This window comes from Phyllobates terribilis, unplaced genomic scaffold (genome assembly GCF_046119375.1).
Source record: "Phyllobates terribilis strain yellow unplaced genomic scaffold, ASM4611937v1 Scaffold_5__5_contigs__length_657084704, whole genome shotgun sequence".
NCBI lineage: Eukaryota > Metazoa > Chordata > Amphibia > Anura > Dendrobatidae > Phyllobates > Phyllobates terribilis.
In genome coordinates, this window is record NW_027362765.1 from 12933514 (window position 1) to 12958484 (window position 24971).

A 24971-nucleotide genomic window follows, 5' to 3' on the forward strand; every position below is an offset into this window, starting at 1 on the left:
AGTTTCGGCATTCATTTAATGCACAATCAAGATGGACACCCTTTTGGGTAGAAAATAATACTTTTGTTAAGTTGGTATTAGAGAAGGGAAATACTAAGGGTCGTATTTCTGATATTTACTGAATCCTTCTTGATAATTATTTAAAATATTTCCTTCTCCAGCTAGACAAAAATGGATGGAGATATAGGTCCAATTTCTGAGGATCAATGGGGAGAGGTATTAGAACTGGTACCCCAATTATCTTTACATGAGGCGCAGAGATTTTCCCAGATCATATTAATACATAGGAAATATAAGACGCCTAGATTCCTATGTAACATAGGATACCGGACTGCTGCTGAATGTCCAAGATGTAAAATGGATGCTGCGGGTCTATTACATACGCTATGGGAATGCCGGGAGTTAGGTGAATACTGGAAAGGAGTTCTGTCTATTATAAAGAGGGTATATAAAATAGATATTCAACCAGACCCCAAAAAATGCCTATTAGGTATATTAGAGGATGATATGGAATTTGACCCAATTTCAATAGGGATTTCACATATTTTATTTCAAGCTAGGAAACATATTGCATCCAAATGGATTAACCCCTCACCTCCAGAAATGAGTGAACTCAAAAATAGGATAAATAACATTATCAGATTAGAAAAAAGGGGTATATAAAAAACGAAACTGAATGAATACATTTGAGAAAATATGGGGCTTATGGTTGGATACACCTGGAATGCCATCAAGAGGGTTATTGTTGGAGAGACAATGACTTAAGGGGGAAGGGGGGTATTGGCGAGGTCTAATGTTTCATTGTAATGTGTATTGGAATTCCTTAACATGTGGTATGGGTAATATAGCACACCTATATGTGTATAGGATTATAATGTTTATTACAATATTATGGTTATATAAGAGATTTCAAGAATGTGAAATGTTAATTGTAAGATATAGTAATTGCAAGTTATCAGACGGTAATGGGCAAGCTGAAATACAGTTATATGAAAAAGTTTGGGCACCCCTATTAATCGTAAGCTTAATGTTTTATAAAAATTGGTGTTTTTGCAACAGCTATTTCAGTTTGATATATGTAATATCTGTTGGACACAGTAATGTTTCTGCCTTGAAATGAGGTTTATTGTACTAACTGAAAATGTGCAATCTGCATTCAAACAAAATTTGAAAGGTGCATAAGTATGGGCACCCTTATCATTTTCTTGTTTTAAATACTCCTACCTACTTTTTACTGACTTACTAAAGCACTTTTTGGGTTTTGTAACCTCATTGAGCTTTGAACTTCATAGCCAGGTGTATGCAATCATGAGAAAAGCTACTTAAAGTGGCTACTTGCAAGTTGTTCTCCTGTTTGAATCTCCTCTGAAGAGCCAATCATGGCTCCTCAAAACAACTGTCAAATGATCTGAAAACAAAGATTATTCAACATAGTTGTTCAGGGGAAGGATACAAAAAGCTGCCTCAGAGATTTAACCTGTCAGTTTCCACTGTGAGGAACATAGTAAGGAAATGGAAGAGCACAGGGACAGTTCTTGTTAAGGCCAGAAGTGGCAGGCAAAGATAAACATCAGAAAGGCATAGAAGAAGAATGGTGAGATCAGTCAAGGACAATCCTCAGACCACCTCCAGAGAGCTGTAGCATCAACTTGCTGCAGATGGTGTCACTGTGCATCGGTCAACTATACAACGCACTTTGCACAAGGAGAAGCTGTATCGGAGAGTGATGCGAAAGAAGCCGTTTCTGCAAGCACGCCACAAACAGAGTCGGCTGAGTTATGCAAAAGCACATTTGGAGAAGCCAATTTCTTTTTGGAAGAAGGTCCTGTGGACTGATGAAACCAAGATTGAGTTGTTTGGTCATACAAAAAGGCGTTATGCATGGCGGCAAAAAAACACAGCATTCCAAGAAAAACACTTGCTACCCACAGTAAAATTTGGTGGAGGTTCCATCATGCTTTGGGGCTGTGTGGCCAATGCCGGCACCGGGAATCTTGTTAAAGTTGAGGGACGCATGGATTCCACTCAGTATCAGCAGATTCTTGACAATAATGTTCAAGAATCAGTGACAAAGTTGAAGTTACGCAGGGGATGGATCTTTCAAGCAAGACAATGATCCAAAACACCGCTCCAAATGTACTCAGGCATTCATGCAGAGGAACAATTACAATGTTCTGGAATGGCCATCCTAGTCCCCAGACCGGAATATCATTGAACATCTCTGGGATCATTTGAAGAGGGCTGTCCATGCTCGGCGACCATCAAACTTAACTGAACTGGAATTGTTTTGTAAAGAGGAATGGTCAAAAATACCTTCATCCAGGATCCAGGAAATCATTAAAAGCTACAGGAAGCGACTAGAGGCTGTTATTTTTGCAAAAGGAGGATCTACTAAATATAAATGTCACTTTTCTGGTGAGGTGCCCATACTTATGCACCTGTCAAATTTTGTTTCAATGCAGATTGCACATTTTCTGTTAGTACAGTAAACCTCATTTCAAGGCAGAAACATTACTGTGTCCAACAGTTATTATATATATCAAACTGAAATAGCTGTTGCAAAAACACCAATTTTTATAAAACATTAAGCTTAAGATTAATAGGGGTGCCCAAACTTTTTCATATAACTGTATATAGGAGAGATGCATGTATGTGATCCCTATGGTATGTTATTTTATTATTGTATGTACTGGTTTCTTGTTTAGTAAAAAAAAAAACGAATGAAAAAATCTCAATAAAAATGTATTGGATTAAAAAAAAAAGAATAGGAAGGCTTCTTCCCTGTGTGGGTTCTCTGGTGCTTAACCAAAGCTGATTTTTGGTTAAAACATTTCCCACATTCTGAACATGAAAAAGACTTCTTCCCTGTGTGAGTTCTGTGGTGCTTAACCAAAGCTGATTTCTGGTAAAAACATTTCCCACATTCTGAACAGGAAAAGGGCTTCTCCCCTCTGTGGGTTCTCTGGTGGCTATCAAGACTCGCTTTCTGGTTAAAACATTTCTCACATTCTGAACATGAAAAAGGCTTCTCCCCTGTGTGGGTTCTCTGGTGGTTAACCAAAGCTGATTTCTGGTTATAACATTTCCCACATTCTGAACAGGAAAAGGGCTTCTCCCCTGTGTGGGTTCTTTGGTGTTTATGAAGATGTGATTTTTGGTTAAAACATTTCCCACATTCTGAACAGGAAAAGGGCTTCTCCCCTGTGTGGGTTCTCTTGTGTCCATCAAGAATCATTTTACGATTAAAACATTTCCCACATTCTGAACAGGAAAACGGCTTCTCCCCTGTGTGGGTTCTCTGGTGCTTAATCAAATCTGATTTCTGGGTAAAACATTTCCCACATTCTGAACATGAAAAAGGCTTCTCCCCTGTGTGGGTTCTCTGGTGGCTATCAAGATGCGATTTCCGGTTAAAACATTTCCCACATTCTGAACATGAAAAAGGCTTCTCCCCTGTGTGGGTTCTCTGGTGATTAACAAAAACTGATTTCTGGTTAAAACATTTTCCACATTTGAAACAAAAAAATCTATTGTCCGCTGTGTGTATTTTTTGATGTTTAAGAATAGACTTTTCGAGGATAAAACTATTTCCATTTTCTGGACGTGATTTGTTTGCTTTAGGAGCAGTTCGTTTTTTTCTTATTTTATTTTGATTTTCCTTAGTAATCGGTAATGAATCAGAAGACAGGACCTGTTTCATAGGATCAGATGATTGATGTTTGCTGTGAAGGGATGATGGTATATCTGGAGTAATGGCATTCACTTCAATTGTATCCTGTGGGATCTCAAGATCATCACATTTAAAAATCTCTTCAGATCCATCTGATCTTCTGGTACAGTCATCTGCCAAGAAAAAAAAAACAATTATTAATTTTGAATAAAATATCATTGAAATTTATATTTTTGAACATTTCTACTTACAATGTCTAAACAAAAACATCCCTGGGCTACATGCTAATTCAGGAAAATGAAGAGATATACACTACCGTTTAAAAGTTTCGGGTCAGCCAAACAGTTGTGTTTTCTTCTTCCTTTCATACCTTTTTGAGTAAGCAATTGTTGTGTGTTGGGCTAGTTGTTGTTGGTCTTTGACCGACCTCCCTGGCTGACTATAAAATTATGTGGGCCGTTGTTTGTCTATTAAAGGGAAACTCTGTTGTTATTGTACAGAAATTCACACTTGCCCCTCACTGCACATTTAATGTTGTCGATCATAAAAGTGAACTTTGGCCCGAAAGACTGGACCTGATCTTGTAGGGACCATATGAGCACATTCATCAGCACAGAAGGGAGAGAAGGTAGATTCATCCAATGTGACTTCTCTGCATTTAGTGGTTACCACTCACCTGGGTAGCCATATGTATGAATCTCCTCATTACACCGCTCAGCACCTCTCACACTTGTCTGTTTAGTATTAATAAGGGTCAAGTCTTCACCCTGAAACGAATATTGTAAAATTCACAGACAGATGGAGAAGTCACATCTATGATCAGCTCTAATCCTGCCATCTCCACCGTCCTCAGTACACAAGTATAAAACATATAATACTAGTGGTTAAAACAAGACTGAGCATAAGGCCTTCACAAACGTCTACAAATCATAGGTGAGATCTCATGACATCTTATCTCCATCTACCTGATGATCCTGAGGAACATTGGGATCTTCATGTTTACAGTCCTGTGGAAGAAGAGGACGGGGACATCTCTCTGGTGTTGTCCTCTTACTGGACAGATCTGGAGGAAACACATACAGGGACTGAATTTATTCTTTACCTACAGATAATTATAGGCCATGTGTATTTAGCCCTGTTCATTACCTGGTGATGTGAGGGGCTGAGGAACCTCCATCATGACATCCTTGTATAGATCTTTGTGTCCTTCTAAATACTCCCACTCCTCCATGGAGAAATAGACAGCGACATCCTGACACCTTATAGGAACCTGACACATACATTGATACCATCATACCCCTTGATCCATCCATAGCGTTACTGTATAATGTCCCAGCATTCCCAGCAGTGTCACCTCTCCAGTCAGCAGCTCAATCATCTTGTAGGTGAATTCTAGGATCTTCTGGTCATTGATGTCCTCATGCATCAGGGGGTGAGATGGAGGCCCCGTGATTGGGCTCAGGGGTCTTCCCCATCCCTCAGACAGAGGGCCCTGAGAGCACTCACTAGAGGTCTTCTTCACTACTGTGTAATCCTGGTTATGGAGAGACACATTAATAAATCTCACTCCAGACATTTCCAGAGTCCTCACCTCTCCAGTTCTGTCCATCTGTTATTCCCATAGATAAGAATGATGTAATGTGACGCCATCAGAATCTCTCACCTCTCCAGTAAGCCGGAAGAGGATCTCTAGGGTGAGGTGCATTATCCTCTCCATCATCTTCTTTCTGTCTCTATCCATTCTTCTCTAGGAAAATTATATAGATAAATTATTAGTATCTCATATTGTGGGAATCTGAGTGTATTGAAGACGAGCTGGTGTAAAATATATAAAATTCTGTGTAATAAATTTTTTTATAGCATTGTGATGCCATTATATAGCAATAATGTGGTAGAGCACTTCATAAATGTTGAGGTCAGACAGATACCTATGTGCTATCAGTTGGGATTACGGAAGTTATAAAATAATTCAGGTAATTTAACAACATAAAGAAACCGCAGTCTATGTACAGCCAATAAAATATGTTAATGGTTTATTTGTATACATCTCACCACTCCATGATAAGTTCTGGAAAGAAAAGGTCTTCTAACTCCACCGCCTACTCTACACTGTGTGCACGATTATTAGACAATTTCTATTTTTGATCGTTATTTTTATTATTTAACATCTCCAGTGCTGTTGGTCAATCCAAAGGGCAATAAACCTGAATATTTAAAATTGTAAAAGTGAGGTGTTGTCTTAGGAGAATATCTCTGTGTCCAGAATTATTATGCAACTATATGAAAAAGACGGATTTTGGTAAGAACTTACCTGTAAAATCCTTTTCAGCGAAGGAAGGAAGGGAGACACAGGATCATTACTAGTGGGTAGGCGGAGCCCCACAGGGATAGATCACCTCAGATTTATAAAAAAAGTGACGACCGGCCCCTCCAGCTTAAGCTCCTCCTACTCCCATGTTCTCCAGTCCGTACACAAGCTAAGGAAGAGCAGACAACACCAGCAGAACAGTACAACCCCTTCTGAAAAATTCAGAAATGTGAGAAAACAGGTTATGCAAATAACAGCAAGAAAAAACACACAGTCCTAGGTACAACTCACTGGACCTGACAACTGCGATGAGCTGGCGATGCTGGAAAAGAGCCCTAGTGCGCCAACCCCAGACCAGATGACCGCCATCAGGAAAGGGTCGCGCCGCATCTAGAAACAAAAAAATACTTCTGCCATGGGAGGGTGCTGTGTCTCCCTTCCTTCCTTCGCTGAAAAGGATTTTACAGGTAAGTTCTTACCAAAATCCGTCTTTCAGCAGCAGAAGGGAAGGAAGGGAGACACAGATCCATTACTAGTGGGACGTCCCAAAGCAGTCCAAAACTCTAGGGTGGGAAATAGTGGCAGAATCTCCAACACCCCAACAACTTAGGTAAGTGCGCAACCAGCGCCGAACAAAAAATAAAATAAAGAGGTAACTTAAACCACCGCCGCCTGCAGGACCCTGCGTCCCAAGGCCGCATCGGCGGAAGCACTCACGTCCACTTTATAAAATTTAGTAAAGGTGTGAACGGAGCGCCAGGTAGCCGCCCGGCAGAGCTGCGCTGCCGAGGCCCCCTGACGAAAAGCCCACGACGAACCAACAGCCCTCGTGGAATGAGCTCGAACTTTAACCGGACAAGGCTCGCCCTTGAGCCGGTACGCTTCCAGGATAGCCGAACGTATCCACCGAGCTATAGTGTCCTTGGAAGCACGCTGACCACGTCGACGACCAGCAGGAATCACAAAAAGAGAGTCCGACTTCCGAAAACCTTGCGTGATTGTAAGATAGAACTTCAATGCCCGCACCAAATCCAACGAGTGCAAGGCCCGCTCCTTTGGACTCTTCGGCTTCGGACAGAGAGAAGGTAACACGATGTCCTGATTAACGTGGAAATGCGACACCACTTTAGGTAAAAAATCTCCACGGGTACGAAGCACCACACGATCCGGAAGAAATTCCAGAAAAGGTGGCGAGCAAGACAGTGCCGCCAACTCCGAAACCCTTCTCAAAGAGGTGACCGCTACCAGGAAGGCCACCTTCCAAGAAAGCAAGTAAAGCGTAGCCGAATCCATAGGCTCAAAAGGCCCATGCTGAAGAGCTTCCAGGACTAGATTAAGCCGCCAAGGAGCCACAACCGCCCTCCGAGGCGGAAACTGACGAGCAACCCCACGAAAAAAAGAACGCACGTCCCTACGTGAAGCAATAGCCATTCGAAAAAGCGCAGATAGTGCAGATACCTGACCTCGTAAGGTACCAACTGCTAGACCCTTGGCCAAACCATATTGCAGAAAAGGCAAGAAGTTGGGTATGGAAAAAACCCTCGGGTTCCTTGACGATCCAGAACACCAAGAATAAAAAGACTCCCAAGTTCTGTGATAAATCCTAGTCGTAGCTGGACCTCTGGCCGCCCGCAAGGTAGAAATAACCTCGGATGAAAAACCACGACGGTTCAAGATCTCGGTTTCAAGTGCCACGCCGTCAAACAAAGTGACTTCAGGTCCGGATGACGAATGGGCCCTTGGATTAACAGGTCCGGGCGAAGAGGCAGTGGAAACGGAGGCGCCGCCAGAAAAAACACCAGCGTCGAATACCACGTCCTCCGTGGTCAATCCGGCGCTACCAAAATTGCTGATACTCGTTCCAGTTTGATCCGCCGAATCACCAAAGGAAGTAAGGATACTGGCGGAAACACATAGATCAGCTCGAACTGGTCCCAAGGGGCCACTAGAGCATCTACCGCCACAGCCTCCGGGTCCCTGTACCTGGACATGAATGTCGGAACCCTGGCGTTCAGCCTGGATGCCATCAAATCCACCTGAGGAGTCCCCCACCGGGAGCACAGCAGTGCAAACACTTCCGGATGGAGACTCAATTCCCCCGGATCCACCTGCTCGCGACTGAGGAAGTCCGCCGAGATATTCAGCACACCTGGGATATGAATCGCGGAGATGGCTGGAACCCTGGACTCGGCCCAAACCAGGATCCGAGAGACCTCCATCATGAGTCTGGAACTCCTCGTCCCGCCCTGATGGTTGATATACGCGACAGCCGTCGCATTGTCCGACTGAATCCGGACCGGCAGACCGCTCAAAAGGACCGTCCAATGTCGGAGGCAGAGAAAAATTGCTCTCAACTCCAGAATGTTGATGGGTAGAGACGACTCCTCTGACGACCAGACCCCCTGAACCCAGAGGTCGTTCCAAACCCCCCCCCCAGCCAGTCAGGCTGGCATCGGTGGAAATCACCGACCACCTTGGGAGAAGAAAGGATTTCCCCAGGGATAGAGTTTCCGGACGTAACCACCATCCAAGAGACTCTCGCACCCTGCGGGAGATAACGACCGAGCGATCCAGTGAAGTCGGCGATCGATCCCAACTGGTCAGAATAAGATTTTGGAGATCATGGGAATTAAATTGTGCAAACGGTACGGCTTCCATTGCCGCCACCATCAGACCCAGAAGGCGCATGCATTCCCGAAGGGACATTGCCATCGCTGACCTCATAGCCTGGACATGGCGACGAAGGTTCGTTTGTTTGTCCGGAGGCAGGGACACCACTGCCCGTACTATGCCGAAATGCATCCCCAAGAACAGGATTGACTGCGTCGGTTTTAATGACGACTTCTTCCAATTGACCAGCCACCCGAAGTCCTCCAGGTGCTGGAGGGAGAGATCGCGAGCAGTCATCGCCTCCTCCGCTGTGGGCGACACAATCAACAGGTCGTCCAGGTAGGGTAGAATCATAACTCCTTGTTTTCGAAGAAGCGCCATGAGTGGCGCCAGAACCTTTGTAAAAACCCTGGGTGCCGAGGCCAACCCGAATGGTAGGGCCACAAACTGGTAATGGGCCTGACCTATGGCGAAACGCAGGAAACGCTGGTGAGCCCTGCCGATAGGGACATGCAAATAGGCGTCGCGGATGTCGATCGACACCAAGAAATCGTACTGCGACAGGGCCGCTACGACAGAGCGGAGAGACTCCATGCGGAATTTCCGTGTCCGGACATGAAGATTCAAATCTTTGATATCCAGAATGGGGCGAAACTTGTCCTCCTTTTTGGGGACCACAAAAAGGTTGGAGTAAAACCCCCTTCCCCGGTCCTCTGGCGGAACCGGGACCACCACACCCTGCTGCAGAAGAGTGTCTACCTCCCGCAGCAGTGCTGCAGCCAGCTTGGGCTCGGACGTGCTGCGTGACTGACGAAACCTGTCCGGGGGACGAGAGTGAAACTCTATGAAATAGCCTGCCAACATAACCCGCGTCACCCAGGCGTCTGAAATGTGGGACGCCCAAATCGACCCGAATTGTAGCAGACGACCTCCCACCCGAGAGCCCTCGAGCGGAATCCTGGCGTCAGTCCGCCTTAGCGGGCTTCTTGTCAACCTCCCGTTTGTCCTGACGGAAATGTTGCTTCCAGGGAATACGGGATTTCTGGGTGGACTTCTTACCGGAAGCCGAGGGACGACCCGATCCCCAAGAAGGCTGACCGAACAGCCCCCTGGTCCGAAAGGACCGACGACCACCACTGGCACTTGACCTGCCAGACGTGGAAGCCGCCGCCTTCCGCTGAGGCAAGGCAGCATCCTTAGCCTTGGCCTTAGCAATCAGCTCCATGAGGTCCGAACCAAAAAGATGACCGCCTTTGTACGCTAGACTAAGCAAACCTTGCTTGGATACTGCGTCTCCAGTCCACTGTTTAAGCCACAGTGCTCTCCTGACTGTGACGGCCGAAGATTGAGCCCCGGAGAGAACGGAAGTAGTATCCAGTACTGCGTCCCTGCCATAACGTGTCGCTTCTTCCAACAGCTGGAAAAGCCTTTCCACTTCCGACAGCGGAGTTACATCCTGCTATGCCGTCCGCAGCTGGTCCAACCACCGCAGAGAAGCCTCACCGGCCCACATGGCCCCCAAGGCCGCACAGAATCCATGACCCCCGGCCTCGTAGATGGACTTCGCCGCTAACTCCGTTCTTCTGTCCAGAGGTTCCTGAAGACTGGCCTTCCCTTTAACAGGAAGCAAGGAAGATTTGCTAAGCTGACTCAGAGGAATGTCCACTTCAGGGGAGGGAACCCAATTAGCGATCGTCTCCGTGGCGCAGGGATACAAGGTATCAAAAAAACGCCTCGCCTGGAAGCGTTTATCCGGACACCGGCATTCTTTCTCCACTGCCTCGTTAAGTTCATCATGCACCGGTAATGTTGAACGAGCCCGACGCGACTCCTGATACAGGCGGGCCGACTTGCCAGGCTTTGTCGGCTCTTCAGACAGCTGTAACGCTTCCCGCATGGCTCCAATAAGAGCATCCACGTGGCCCGAAAGCGAAGCAGAACGACTCTGCCGATCCTCATCCTCAGAATCGGAGATTTCACCAACCAAGCTTGTTGGTGAATCCGAAGCCTCCGATGCACTGCGCGGAGGAGACAGCGCCACCCTGTGGCGCTTCTTGCCTCGTGGTGTCGGTTGCGATTTAGCTGACACCCAATGACCCAGGAGGTTAGAAAGACTGTCAATGGAGCGGGTGAGAGCCTCCACTTTAACATCACTAAGGGTCGAACTCGACGCCGTCGAAGACCTGGGTGTATCAGAAACGCGAGACCGATCCTGCAACGGATCGGGAGAGAGGGCCGCGCCCCCTGGTCCCTGATCCGTCATGCCTCCCACATGAGATGCCAGCATGTTAGAATGAGTATGGTAACCTAGGGTGTGCGAAAATAGCTAACACAGCCTGCTTCCACAAAAAATTCCTTTTTTTTTTTTTTTTTTTTTTTACTTTTAAGGCACTGAAGGGTTAAAACTCTTCCCTAGAGAGAGCTACCCCAGCCCTGCAGAGCAAAAGTTAACCTAACAAACTGGGGAGAAGCGCCCTCTGAAACAGAAGCGTGCACCCCCAGAAAGAGTTAACAGCCCTGTTGAGCAGACCCCTTCAGAAGAGGTTAATGCTGCTGACACACTAAATACCTCACTGCCTTAAGAGGTCAGAGAAGGGAGAGTGTCCAGGAAAGCGGTAGCGGCAAATAGCACCTTGCCTGCCTTAGCAGGTCAGCCAAGGTGCTCTGCAATGGAAAGAACAAAAGGGAGCTTCTGCCTACAGGCAGAAACGACTCACCAGTGCCGCGGTGACTGCTCCTTCTGAGCTGTGTGGGCGGGGAGCAGAGAGCAGGAGGTGCACGTGGAGGGAAGCCGGAAGGAGGGAGAGGGGCGGAGAGCTCAGCGTGCGCTAAGCCAGGAGCTTCCTGTCAGAACTACAATGACAGGAGGCCGAATGACGCGAAGCCCCGCCCCCCGAGCTCACTCACAGAACCCGCGCTTAGAGAGAAAGCGCGTGCTCTCCTGAAGGCTTCCTGCCTAAAAGTGATGGCAGGAAGCCAAGATAATAAAGCCACGCCCCCCGTTTCAACGGAGCCGTGCTCCTCCGTCCCTGCTCCCCAGCCCCCAGGGTCAGAGAATGCAGCGGTGATCCTCATACACCGTCTGCAAATACAGAGAAGCAGAAAATCACCACATGAAATAACGGCGGCTGCCGCAGCAGCCGCTGAAGCACTCATACACAGAGCACTTACCCCGCTGTGCGCCACAGGGACCCCCAGGGATGGGTGGCGCTGTGGCCCTTGCTCCCCCCACGGCGGAGCGCGCAGGGACCCCACAGGCGGTGTGCGTCTCCGCCAGGAAGCGCCCTATGTTCCCCGGGGCCGGCAGGTTACTGCGGGTACCTCCTTAAGGGGTACGCAGGTCTGCCAGGGGAGGGCAGGGGTCCCGGCAGCGCCGAGACCCCCTGAGACCTCTAGACCACGGGGGGTCCAGGTCTCCTTTGGTAAAAATAAAAAATCTTCTGAGGAGCTGCAAAGGCAGCGACTATCCTCTGCGACGTCAAATTTCAGACTGGAGAACATGGGAGTAGGAGGAGCTTAAGCTGGAGGGGCCGGTCGTCACTTTTTTATAAATCTGAAGTGATCTATCCCTGTGGGGCTCCGCCTACCCACTAGTAATGGATCTGTGTCTCCCTTCCTTCCCTTCTGCTGCTGAAATGTAAATTTTCCATCTTAATTGTTTATTTTCATCTGGTATAGTGAGAATAAGAACCAAACATCTCAATGTCCAAAAATACATTTCTGACATCTAAAAAATATATCAGTGACCAATATAGCCACCATTCTTCTCAACACCAGTGATAAGCCATCCATCCATGGAGTCAATTAGTTTCTTAATCAGTTGACGATCATCTTTGTGGGCAGCACCAACCATAGCCTCAGACACTGATCAGAGAGGGGACTGTTCTCCTTCACCATAAATCTCGAGTTTAAGAAAAGTCCAAAAGTTCTAAGTAAGATTTAGGTCCAGTGAGGAAAAGGCCATGTCATTATGTCATTATTCTTTCATCTTTAAGACCTTTCTGGGCACTGAGCAGTGAAGACTTTTACGCTGTGATTGAGCATTGTCCTTCTCAATCACAGCATAAATTTTTTCTGTACCTCTGCTTAAAGAAAGGGTCTTCTAAAAACTGGCAGAAGGTTTGAGTGTTGATTTTGTGTCCATCTTCAACTTGAAAAGATCCAACTAGCTCATCTAATACCAGCCCAGAACAATGCCCACCTCCACCTCACTAGCGCCGGAGTTGAAGTCGAGGTCTGTGCCCATTACTGATCCAGCCACGGGCCCATCCATCTGGTCCGTCAAGAGTCACAGTCATCAGTCCATAAAATCTTTGAAAAATCTGTCTTCAAATATTTCTTGGACAAGTTTTTTCTTGTGTCTTGTTCAGTGGTAGTCGCTATTCAGCCTCATCCATGTCTCTGAGCACTGAACACCTTGTACTTCTGTGCCTCCAGGGAGGCTGCTGTTCTGGAATACGACAGCACTGGAGGTTAATATCTTCCTGGTCGCTTCACATTGGAGTCTTCTGAAATATTTTGCAATTAATGATATTCTTTTTTTTCTTTTGTGACCCTGTAGACTTTTGAAGGGGTTCTGTGGTCACTCCTCAATATCTGAGCAATTTAAGGATTGCTGCATCCATCTGAAAGACTTTTAACCATTTTTAAGTTTTTATAGTCAGTTAAAACTCTTTTTGGCCCATTTTGCCTGAGGAAAAGAAGCTGTCTAATAATTCTGCCCACCTTATAAAGGGTGTCAGGACTGTCAGCGACGACACGGAGGAGATCACACAATATCCCACAGCTGCCGTCACTCTGTCCGGATTTGTCAGGGATTTGTGCTCACACGATCCCGATTACTCACTACGTAGGTATCGGCAAGCGCGCAGTGAGCATATGGCGTATTCACCTCCGAATTCCAACGCATGGAATATGTGTGTAGGCCCCCGTACGGTCACTGTTAGCTTCACGATAGCCAAATTAATATTATTCGCTGCACCACTGACCAACTTTGAAATATAATACATGCCTGATCGGATGCCTGCTTTCTGGTAGCGTATATGGCTTCGGGGGAGGGAACGATTACAGAGCAAAAGAAACAGAACTATTACATTTTATATTTAATCCAAAAATGAGGCAGTGTTTATGAAAAATATACAAAGATTTTACAAAAGGAGACATTACAATACAGAATATACAGTTACACAAAATAAACAGGATTAAAGAAGACTCACGTACTAGACAGATCGCAGAGACTATTCCGTTTAGCTGGAGGGGGGGCGCTCCAATGATTTGACCGTTATCGAACGTGATAATTTGCTTATGGAATCGATACCCCCTGGCAATGAATAATGACCCCCCTTTAGGCTGTGTCTATTATGCCGAAGGGGGGAGACCTGCCCACATACTCCCTGAGATGACCTGATGTGGGCTGGGCTCCAGCCTTCATATTTTTATTAGAATCTCTAACGTCTGGGATAACTTATCGATGGTTGATCACAGAAGCTTACAAGCGACGCCATATTTTTCATTATGAATTTACCTTTCTTTAGAGACTACACATGGCATAGCTGCGGTCCGTTATTCTGGTACTTTTGCGCCCCAGTTCCCTGGAGGGACATACAGCTATGGAAAAAGATACGTATTGTTCCTTAGATGACCCTGCCACTAAAAATATGGGTCCCATTATTATCGGAAGTATCGAACTCCAGATATTCCATATTTCGTGTCAAGCTGGACAGACTATAGATTTCTGTTGCGTTCTTTTGAAGGCCGGGGCTAAATCTTCCCCAGTTAGGTGTAAATTTATCGCACGTCTCTGTTAGTTGGGTTTGCCACCTCTCTTTGTACTGGCATCTGCTACAAGCCACTTCTCCTGCGCGTGCTAATTTGCACAAACACAGATGGTGGATAAGGGAAGGGGAAAGAGCGGCTTGGGGAGAGCAACATTTTCATAATATTTCCTTAATATTTATATGACAAAGGGTGTCACTATCCATAGGCCACACACCCCTCATTACACATATACACATCACCTGATCTACTTCATCCAATAAACATAAAAGTTTATACAGCTTGCATTTGGCAAATCTGCATAAATATTTACTTGCCTAATAATTGCGCGCACAGTGTATGATTCAAAGTGATCAAGAAAACTATTTTTTATTCTCAACTGCTATAAGCTATGTGTGCAATGTTCAGGAATCATCCTTCAATCCATAGAACGTGGATTCCACATCTCACCCCTGACAAGCCAAAAAGTAAAAATAGTTGGGCAATATTCTGAAGCTTGTCTCCATTGTGATTATGATATGTTATAAGCAAGTTTAAATCTCTCAGTTATTTCAATGTGTCTTAGGGGTGCACTGTTTTCTATGGTAATACAAAAAGAAACACTGGCATGGTTGCACCTAGCATGGTGCAGTGCATGATCATGTGTTATTCTGGTGTTGGAAAAAATAAATGATTACAACCATGTCTTGTTATAGCAAAAGAGAAGAACAACCATATTAGCGGTGTGGGGCACTAAAACTATGGGGGTAAAAAAGATGAGGATCATTACTGTATATGGCGATGAGAGCGGGGGCTATTACTTTGCAGGGCACTATAGATGGTTATAGCACAACGTGGAAGTGGGGAAAAATTGTCAGGACACCTAAGGTGAGTAATGAAAAAAATCTAAATAAAAAAATACAAAATATAAAAAAAAAAATCACACAAACAATAAATGTTTAGATCATTCCACTATTCTCCCAAAGTAAATAGCAAAATGTAATACATTGAAAAGCCGGATTTTGGTAAGAACTTACCTGTAAAATCCTTTCAGCGAAGGAAGGAAGGGAGACACAGATTCTCTACTTCGTGGGTAGGCGGAGCCCCACAGGATAGTTCACCTCAGATTGGAAAAAGACGACCGGCCCCTCCAGTATATAGGCTCCTCCTACTCCCATGTTCATCAGTCCGTACACAAGCTAAGGAAGAGCAGACCAACCAGCAGAACAACATATCCCCTTCTGAAATTTCAGAAATGAGAGAAAACAGGTTATGTAATAGAAACACACAGTCTTAGGCATACCCCATTGGACCTGACAACTGTGTAGAGCTGGCGAAACTGGAAGGAGAGCCGTAGAGCGCTAAACCCAGTCCAGAAGATCGACATCAGGAAGGAGACGCGCTGCATCTAGAAACACAAAAAAACACTTCTGCCCTGGGAGGGTGCTGTGTCTCCCTTCCTTCCTTCGCTGAAAAGGATTTTACAGGTAAATTCTTACCAAAATCCGGCTTTCAGCAGCAGAAGGGAAGGAAGGGAGACACAGATTCTCTACTTCGTGGGACGTCCTAAAGCAGTACCTACTTAAGGGTGGGAAATAGAGGCAGAAGCTTCCATACCCCAAAACTTAGGCAAGAGCGCAAACCGCGCTAAATAACGGAAAACTAAGTAAAGGGATAACTTAAATTACCGCCGCCTGCAGGACCCTGCGTCCCAGGGCCGCATCGGCTGAAGCACTTACGTCCACCTTATAAAACTTAGTAAAGGTGTGAACGGAGCGCCAGGTGGCCGCCCGGCAGAGCTGCGCTGCCGAGGCCCCCTGACGAAAAGCCCACGATGAGCCAATGGCTCTCGTGGAATGAGCTTTAACTTTAACTGGACAAGGCTCACCCTTGAGCCGGTACGCTTCCAGGATAGCTGAACGGATCCACCGAGCTATCGTGTCTTTGGAAGCACGTTGACCACGCCGACGACCTGCCGGAATTATAAAAAGAGAGTTCGACTTCCGAAAACCTTGGGTGATCGTAAGATAGAACTTCAATTCCCGCACTAAGTCCAACGAGTGCAAGGCCCGCTCCCTTGGATTCTTAGGTCCTGGACAAAGAGAAGGCAACACAATGTCCTGATTAATGTGGAATTGTGACACTACCTTAGGCAAAAAATCTTCACGAGTACGAAGCACCACGCGATCCGGAAAAAATTCAAGAAAAGGAGGTGAGCAAGAAAGTGCTGCCAATTCCGATACCCTTCTCAAAGAGGTGACTGCCACCAAGAAGGCCACCTTCCAAGAAAGTAGTGAAAGTTTAGCAGAATCCATAGGCTCAAAAGGCCTATGCTGAAGGGCTTCCAGGACTAGATTAAGCCGCCATGGAGCCACAACTGCCCTCCGTGGCGGAAACGGACGTGCGACTCCGCGAAAAAAAGAGCGCACATCCCTGCGAGAGGCAATAGCCTTCCTAAAAAGTGCGGAAAGAGCAGATACCTGTCCCCGCAGCGTACTAACTGCCAAACCCCTGGCCAGACTAGATTGCAGAAAGGCCAAGAAGTTGGGGATGGAAAAAACCCTCGGGTTTCTTGAGGATCCAGAACACCATGAATAGAAAGACTCCCAAGTTCTGTGATAAATCCTGGACGTAGCTGGACTCCGGGCCGCCCGCAAGGTAGTAATGACCTCGGGCGAAAAACCGCGACGGGTCAAGATCTCGGTCTCAAGAGCCATGCCGTCAAACAAAGGGACCTCAGGTCCGGATGACGAATGGGCCCCTGAGTGAGCAAGTCCGGGCGAAGGGGCAGCGGAAACGGAGGTGCCGCCTGAAGAGACACCAGCGTCGAATACCATGTCCTCCGCGGCCAGTCTGGTGCTATCAGAATTATTGATACCCTTTCGAGTTTGATCCGTCGGATAACCAGAGGTAGTAAGGATATCGGAGGAAACGCATAGATCAGCTTGAACTGACCCCACGGGGCCACTAGAGCATCCACCGCCACCGCCTCCGGGTCCCTGTTCCTGGACATGAACGTCGGAACCCTGGCGTTCAGCCTGGATGCCATCAAGTCCATCTGAGGAGTCCCCCAACGGGAACACAGCAGAGAAAACACTTCTGGATGGAGACTCCATTCCCCAGGGTCCACTTGCTCGCGACTGAGGAAGTCCGCCGAGATATTCAACACCCCTGGAATGTGAATTGCAGAGATTGCTGGAACTTTGGACACGGCCCAGACCAGGATCCGAGAGACCTCCGACATGAGACTGGAACTCCTCGTCCTGCCTTGGTGGTTGATGTACGCGACAGCCGTAGCGTTGTCCGACTGGATCCGGACCGGTAGACCGCTCAATAAGACCGTCCAATGTTGGAGGCAGAGAAATATTGCTCTCAACTCCAAAATGTTGATCGGGAGAGACGACTCCTTTGGCGACCAGACTCCCTGAATCCAGAGGTTGTTCCAAACTCCCCCCCAGCCTGTCCGGCTGGCATCGGTTGTCACCACCGACCATCTCGGAGGAAGGAAGGATTTCCCCACGGATAGAGTCTCCGGACGTAACCACCATCAAAGAGATTCTCGCACCCTGCGGGAGATAATGACCGAGCGATCCAGAGAAGTTAGCGATCGATCCCAATGGGTCAGAATAAGGCTCTGGAGATCCCGGGAATGAAATTGTGCAAATGGTACTGCTTCCATAGTTGCCACCATTTGACCCAGAAGGCGCATGCATTCCCGAAGGGACATTGACAGCGCCGACCTCATAGCCTGGACCAGAAGACGAAGGTTCGTCTGTTTGACAGGAGGCAGGGACACAACTGCCCGAACAGTATCGAACTGCATCCCCAGGAAAAGAATGGACTGTGCTGGCTCCAATGACGATTTCTTCCAATTGATCAGCCACCCGAAGTCCATCAGGTACTGAAGGGAGAGATCGCGAGCCGCTATTGCCTCCTCCGCTGTGGGTGACACTATGAACAGGTCATCCAGGTAGGGGAGGATCGTAACCCCCTGTCTTCGAAGAAGCGCCATGAGAGGAGCCCGAATTTTTGTAAAAACCCTGGGAGCTGAGGCCAACCCGAAAGACAGGGCCACAAACTGGTAATGGGTTTGACCTATAGCGAAACGCAAGAAACGCTGGTGAGCCCTGCCGATAGGGATATGCAAATAGGCGTCGCGGATGTCTATGGACACCAAGAAATCGTACTGCGACAGGGTCGCTATCACCGATCGGAGAGACTCCATGCGGAACTTCCGTGTCCGGACGTAAATATTCAAATCCCTGAGATCCAGCACCGGACGAAACTTGTCCTCCTTTTTGGGGACCACAAAAAGGTTGGAATAAAAACCCTTTCCCTGGTCTTCCAGAGGAACCTGAACCACCACACCCTGCTGTAGGAGAGAGTCGACCTCCTGAAACAGTGTGGCAGCCAGTCTTGGCATGGACGGAATGCCCGTCAGACGAAACCTGTCTGGAGGCAGCGAATGAAACTCTATGAAATAGCCTGCCGACATAACCCGTGTCACCCAGGCGTCTGCTATGTGGGATGCCCAGATCGACCCGAATTGTAGCAGATGACCTCCCAGCCGAGAGCCCTCGGGGGGATCCCTGGCGTCAGTCAGCCTTAGCGGACTTTTTATCAACCTCCCGTCTGTCCTGACGGGACAGTTGCTTCCAAGGAGTACAAGATTTCTGGGCGGATCTGCCGGAGGATGAGGGACGACCCAATCTCCAAGAAGGCTGACTGAATCGTCCCCTGACCCGAAAGGACCGAAGACCTCTGCCGGGCCTTGTCCTGCTGGCTGTGGATGCCACTGCCTTTTTCCCAGGCAGAGCAACATCCTTAGCTTTAGCTTTGGCAATTAGTTCCGAAAGATCTGAACCAAAGAGCTGACCGCCCTTATATGCCAGACTAAGCAATCCCTGTTTGGATACTGCATCCCCGGTCCACTGTTTAAGCCACAGAGCTCTTCTAATCGTGACTGCCGAAGCCTGAGCCCTGGACAGAATTGAAGCAGTGTCCAGTACTGCATCTCTGCCATAACACATAGCTTCTTCCATTCGCTGAAAAAGCTTTTCCACTTCTGAGCGCGAAGTCCCATCCTGCCACGCCGCACGCAGCTGATCCAACCACCGCAGAGAAGCCTCACCGGCCCACATGGCCCCCAAGGCCGCTCGGAAACCATGACCCGCGGCTTCATAGATGGATTTCGCCGCTTACTCCGATCTTCTGTCCAAAGGATCTTGAAGATTGGCTCTCCCTTTAACAGGAAGCAGGGAAGACTTGGTCAGCTGAGAAAGAGATATATCCACCTCAGGAGAGGGAACCCAATTAGTAACCATCTCCTTGGCACAGGGATATAGGGCATCAAAAAAACGCGTTCCTCGGAAGAGTTTATCCGGACACTGACACTCCTTCTCCACCACTTCGTTAAGTTCCTCATGCGCAGGTAATGTAGAACGAACACGGCGCGTCTTCTGATACAGACGGCCCGACCTAGACGGTCTTGTCGGCTCTTCAGACAGCTCTAATACTTCCCGCATGTCCTTAATAAGCCCATCTACGCGACCAGAAAGAGAAACAGAGCGATCCTGTTGATCCTCCTCTTCGGACTCAGAAATTTCATCAACCGAATCTGTTGGTGAATCCGAAGCCTCTGATGCGCTCTGCGAGGGAGACAACGCCACCATAGTCTTGCGGCGCTTTTTACCTCGTGGCATTGGGTGTGATCTAGCTGACACCCACTGTCCCAGGAGACTAGAGAGACTATCAATGGAGGGAGTGAGCGCCTCCACCTTAACATCACTGAGCGTTGAACTTGATGTAGTAGAAGGCCTGAGTGTATCAGAGGTGTGCGACTGAACCTGAAACGGATCAGGAGACCGATCCGCACTCCCAGGCCCCTGATCCGACATGCCACCCACACCAGATGCCAGGATGTACAACAAGGATGGCAAAAAAGTGTGAAAGCTGCACAGCCTGTTTTCAAAACTCACTTTTTTTTTTTTTTTTTATATATATATGCGACAGGCTCTGAAGGGTTAAAGCTCACCCTTAGAAAAGAGCTACCCCAGAAATGGCAAGCAAAAAATCAATAGGGGGAAACTCCCTTAAACACCATGTGTTTCCCCTAAAGTTCCACTTTTTCAGAAGGGGTTAACATCACAGCAACTATAATACTACACAGCCTAAAAGGTCAGTGAAGTAAATAGCTTTAGGAGAGAAAGCGGCAGTGCTCACGAGGACTCCTAATAGGTAGCCTGGAGAGACAGCACTGACAAAGAACCCCTGCCAGAGGCAGAGGGGACTCACCGGTACTGCGGCGACCGCTCCTCCTAAGTGTGTGGACGGACGGGGAGCAGAGAGCAGGAGGCGTCGCTGGACGCCGGAGGGAGAAGCAGGGACCGCCAGCGCACGCTCAACCAAGCGCTTCCTGCCTAAGTAATGACGGCAGGAAGCCAGGAGACGCTAAGCCACGCCCCCGCTAGGCCACGCCCCCCGCCTTATTCAAACGACAAAAATGAGGGCAGAAAACTTCCTACCTCTATGAAGGCAGGAAGCAAGTCAATAAAAGCAAGAAAACGCGCGCCAATACAGGGAGCTTCCTGCCTCAATGAAGGCAGGAAGCAAAAACGAAAAAGCATGCGCAAATAAAAATTACTGGCCTCCGTCTCTGCTCCCCAGTCAAGGCAGCGTCTGAAATAGACAAGAAACACACAGGCAGTACACTTGCCGTAGCCGTCAAAGATACTCTTTAGACCAAAGAGCACTTACCCGGCTGAACGCCACTGGGATCCTCAGGGATGTGTGGCGCCATGGCCCTTTGCTCCCCCCTATGGCGGAGCACGCAGGGACCCTCTCAGATGTGTGGTGTGCGCCTCCGCCAGGGAGCGCCCTGTATCCCCCGGGGCCGGCAGGCATAAGTGGGAACCTCCTCAAGGGGTACACAGAGCTGCCAGGGGAGGGTCAGGGGTCTCAGCAGCGCCGAGACCCCCAGAGACCTCTAGACCACGGGGGGTCCAGGACTCGCTGGATATAAAATAACAACTCTTCTGAGGAGCTGCCGAAGCAGCGACTATCCTCTGAGACCTCAGATAAAAAGACTGATGAACATGGGAGTAGGAGGAGCCTATATACTGGAGGGGCCGGTCGTCTTTTTCCAATCTGAGGTGACTATCCTATGGGGCTCCGCCTACCCACGAAGTAGAGAATCTGTGTCTCCCTTCCTTCCCTTCTGCTGCTGAAAATACATCGAAATTGGCATTCACGTAACTGCCTGAATTAATAAAATTTTGAAATATATTTTTCCCATAAGGTATAAATCAAAACACTAGGAATAATGTTTTTGATCACCACAATTCCACATAAAATGTAATAAAAAGCTATTAATATGCCATATGTACTCCAAAATTGTAACAAAAAACGAAGAAAACAAGAAATAATCATTGAAACCGGGCCATCGATGGATGAGAGTTATGGGTCTCAGAAAATGGCGACACGAAAAAATTGCTAGATACTAAATTTTCAGCCCTGGTGACATCATACCAGTAGCGCATTAGACCGCTGCAGTCAACCACTGATCTCAGAACTGATGCCAATTTATTCAGTATGAACTGTTGAGCTCAGTGACTGGTTGCAGTTGTCACACACGCTAAAGACATGACATCACCACTGCAGCCCATAAAGAAGACCCGAGCAGCAGCAGAGAGCCGGCACTGGAGCAGGGGAAGGTGAGTAATGCTGATTACAGTATTTGTTACACAGGCTCGTAGATTGTGTACAGAACACTGAAAGGGGAATCCTCTTCTATGATACTCCTCTCTGCTGTTGGTCCAGGGCACATTGTGATGTTCAAAGTTGTAATGAGCCTTAGTCTGAGGACTGACAGGAATAATGATGAGATGGCCTGAGAGCAGAAAGGAACGCTGAGGAGAAGGTCTGAGGGAAGAGAGGAACGCTGAGGAAGCAGCCTGATTGCAGAGAGGAATGGCAATAAGATGGCCTGACGTCAAAGAGGAATGGTGAGGAAATGGCTTGACGGTACAGAAAAGCGCTGAGGAGACAGCATGAGGGCAGAGAGGAGCGCTGAGGAGACAGCCTGAGGGTATAAAGGAGTGCTGAGGAGACAGCCTGAGGGTAGAAAGAAGTGCTGAGGAGACAGCCTGAGGGTAGAAAGGAGTGCTGAGGAGACAGCATGAGGGTAGAAAGGAGTGCTGAGGAGACAGCATGAGGGTAGAAAGGAGTGCTGAGGAGACAGCATGAGGGTAGAAAGGAGTGCTGAGGAGACAGCATGAGGGTAGAAAGGAGTGCTGAGGAGACAGCATGAGGGTAGAAAGGAGTGCTGAGGAGACAGCATGAGGGTAGAAAGAACCACTGAGGAGACGGCCTGAAAGTGGAAAAGAGTCTTGAGGGGATAGCCTGAGGTTAGATATGAGCACCAAGGAGGCAGCCAGACAGCAGGAAGAAAGGAGATGGCCGAAAGCAGAGAGGAGCGCTGAGGAGACGGCCTGAGAGCAGAGCGCTGAGGAGAGGTCCTGAAGCAGAGAGGAAGAGACAACCTGAGGGTAGAAAGGAGTGCTGAGGAGACAGCCTGAGCATACAGAGGAGCACTGAGGAGACAGACTGGGAGCATAGAAAAGCGATGAGGAGACAGACTGAGGGCAGAGAGGATTGCCGAGGAGTTGCCCGGAGAGCAGAGAGAAGTGCTAAGGAGACGACTCGGGAGCAGAGAAAAGCGCTGAGGAGACGACTCGGGAGCAGAGAAAAGTGCTGAGGAGACGACTCGGGAGCAGAGAAAAGCGCTGAGGAGACGACTCGGGAGCAGAGAAAAGCGCTGAGGAGACGACTCGGGAGCAGAGAAAAGCACTGAGGAGACGACTCGGGAGCAGAGAAAAGCGCCGAGGAGACAAACCAGGAGCAGAGAAAAGCGCCGAGGAGACAAACCAGGAGCAGAGAAAAGCGCCGAGGAGACAAACCGGAAGCAGAGAAAAGCGCCGAGGAGACAAACCGGGAGCAGAGAAAAGCGCTGAGGAGATGACCAGGGAGCAGAGAGAAGCGCTGAGGAGATGGCACGAGAGCAGAAAGGAGAGCTTAGATGGCCTGAGAGCAGAGTGGAGCACTGAGGAGATGACCCGGGAGCAGAGTGAAGTGCTGAGGAGATGGCCCGAGAGCAGAGAGGAGCACTAAGGAGATGGCCTGAGAGCAAACAGGAGCGCTGAGGAGATGGCATGAGAGCAGAAAGGAGTGCTTAGATGACCTGAGAGCAGAGTGGAGCACTGAGGAGATGGCCTGAAAGTAGAGAGGAGCACTGAGGAGATGGCCTGAAAATAGAGGAGCACTGAGGAGATGGCCTGAAAGTAGAGAGGAGCACTGAGGAGATGGCCTTGGAGCATAGGAGTGCGCTGAGGAGATGGCCTGACAGCAAAGAGGAGCGCCGAGTAGATGGCCCGAGTGCAGAGAAAAACACTGAGGAGACAGGCTGAGAGTAAAGAGGCGCGCTGAAGATATGGCCTGATAGTAAAGAGGAGTGCTGAGGAGACCGACAAGAAATGCAGAGGAGATAGATGGTCTAAGGATAGAGAGGAACACCGAGGAGATGGCCTAAGTGTGGATTTATAAGAACAAGAACAACTTAGGTGAGAAATATGATGGGAATCTTGAGAGAAAGTAGACGGAGCTCATTATAATCAGAGGGATAGTTGGGCTCGGCTCCTGGGCATCTAATGGTGAATCCGTCACCAGTCTGCTTTCCATTGCTCTATTCCTACAAAGCAACAGAACAAAGGATGGCTTTAGCAGTAAACACAGCCTTAAAGGAATAGTCCATTTACGTTATGGGTTTAAGGTAGAATTAAATGGTACATGGGTGGTGTTAGGGGTTAGAGAAATGGTTATGGACGTGGCCTAAGATGTCATGATGTACAATCTATCCCTCTTTATATTCCCTGACAGTTGGAAGGTCACACAAATGTAGAAATCTAATTTTTTTTGTAGTTGCAAAATGCAATGTGTGAATAAAGTCTACAGAGAGTGTGAGCCCCAATGGGGACGGTGATAATGATGTGTGCACAGCGCTGAGGAGTATGGTGGTGATATAGAGAATAATGGGGAATCTCCACATACCTCCACCTGCAGAGCAGCCAAAACATATATGGCTGTTCTGTGCACAGGACCTGTGATGAGGTCACAGGAGGGGAGGAGTCAGGGGTCACATGATCAGGGGTCTCAGTGTATGCAGGACTCTGCTGTACCCTGCAGGATGGAGCGTGTACAAGTGTTTGGTGTGTGGTGAGTAGTGTTGAGCCACCCCCGTAGTGTTCGAGTTCGGTTCGGTTCGTCGAACACCCGTATGTTCGCCGAACTGTTCGTTGAACTGTTCGTCGAACACCTTCGAACACCGTTAAAACCAATGGCAGGCAAACAAAAACACATAGAAACACATAGAAAACACATTCAAAGGTGTCCAAAAGCTGACAAACTGCTCAGAAGACACAACTAACACATGGAAAAGTAACAAGTACATTTAGTCATGCGAAAAGAAAAGAGGTGGAGGAGTAAAAGGAGGGGGAGACACAGATATAGGCATGTCATGCCCTTCTAAAACCGAAAAAGTGCGAAGCCGACACGGCCAGTACGTTCCTGCCCGTG

The 24971-nt window shown here is 47.9% G+C and overlaps 2 protein-coding genes across 2 annotated transcripts in view; one reads left to right on the top strand and one right to left on the bottom strand.

Annotated features, from left to right (window-relative positions):
• Positions 1-24971, top strand: part of LOC141270515 (uncharacterized) — a 345167-nt gene that overhangs the window by 45589 nt on the left and 274607 nt on the right. The window lies entirely within an intron of this gene.
• Positions 2694-24500, bottom strand: LOC141270545 (uncharacterized). The gene is made up of 7 exons (XM_073680605.1): positions 24447-24500; positions 5334-5417; positions 5025-5204; positions 4817-4940; positions 4636-4733; positions 4347-4437; positions 2694-3843 (listed from the first exon to the last, which is right to left on the bottom strand). The coding sequence occupies exons 2-7, from the start codon at positions 5409-5411 to the stop codon at positions 2732-2734; spliced, it is 1683 nt and encodes a 560-aa protein (XP_073536706.1). The 5' UTR covers positions 5412-5417; positions 24447-24500; the 3' UTR covers positions 2694-2731.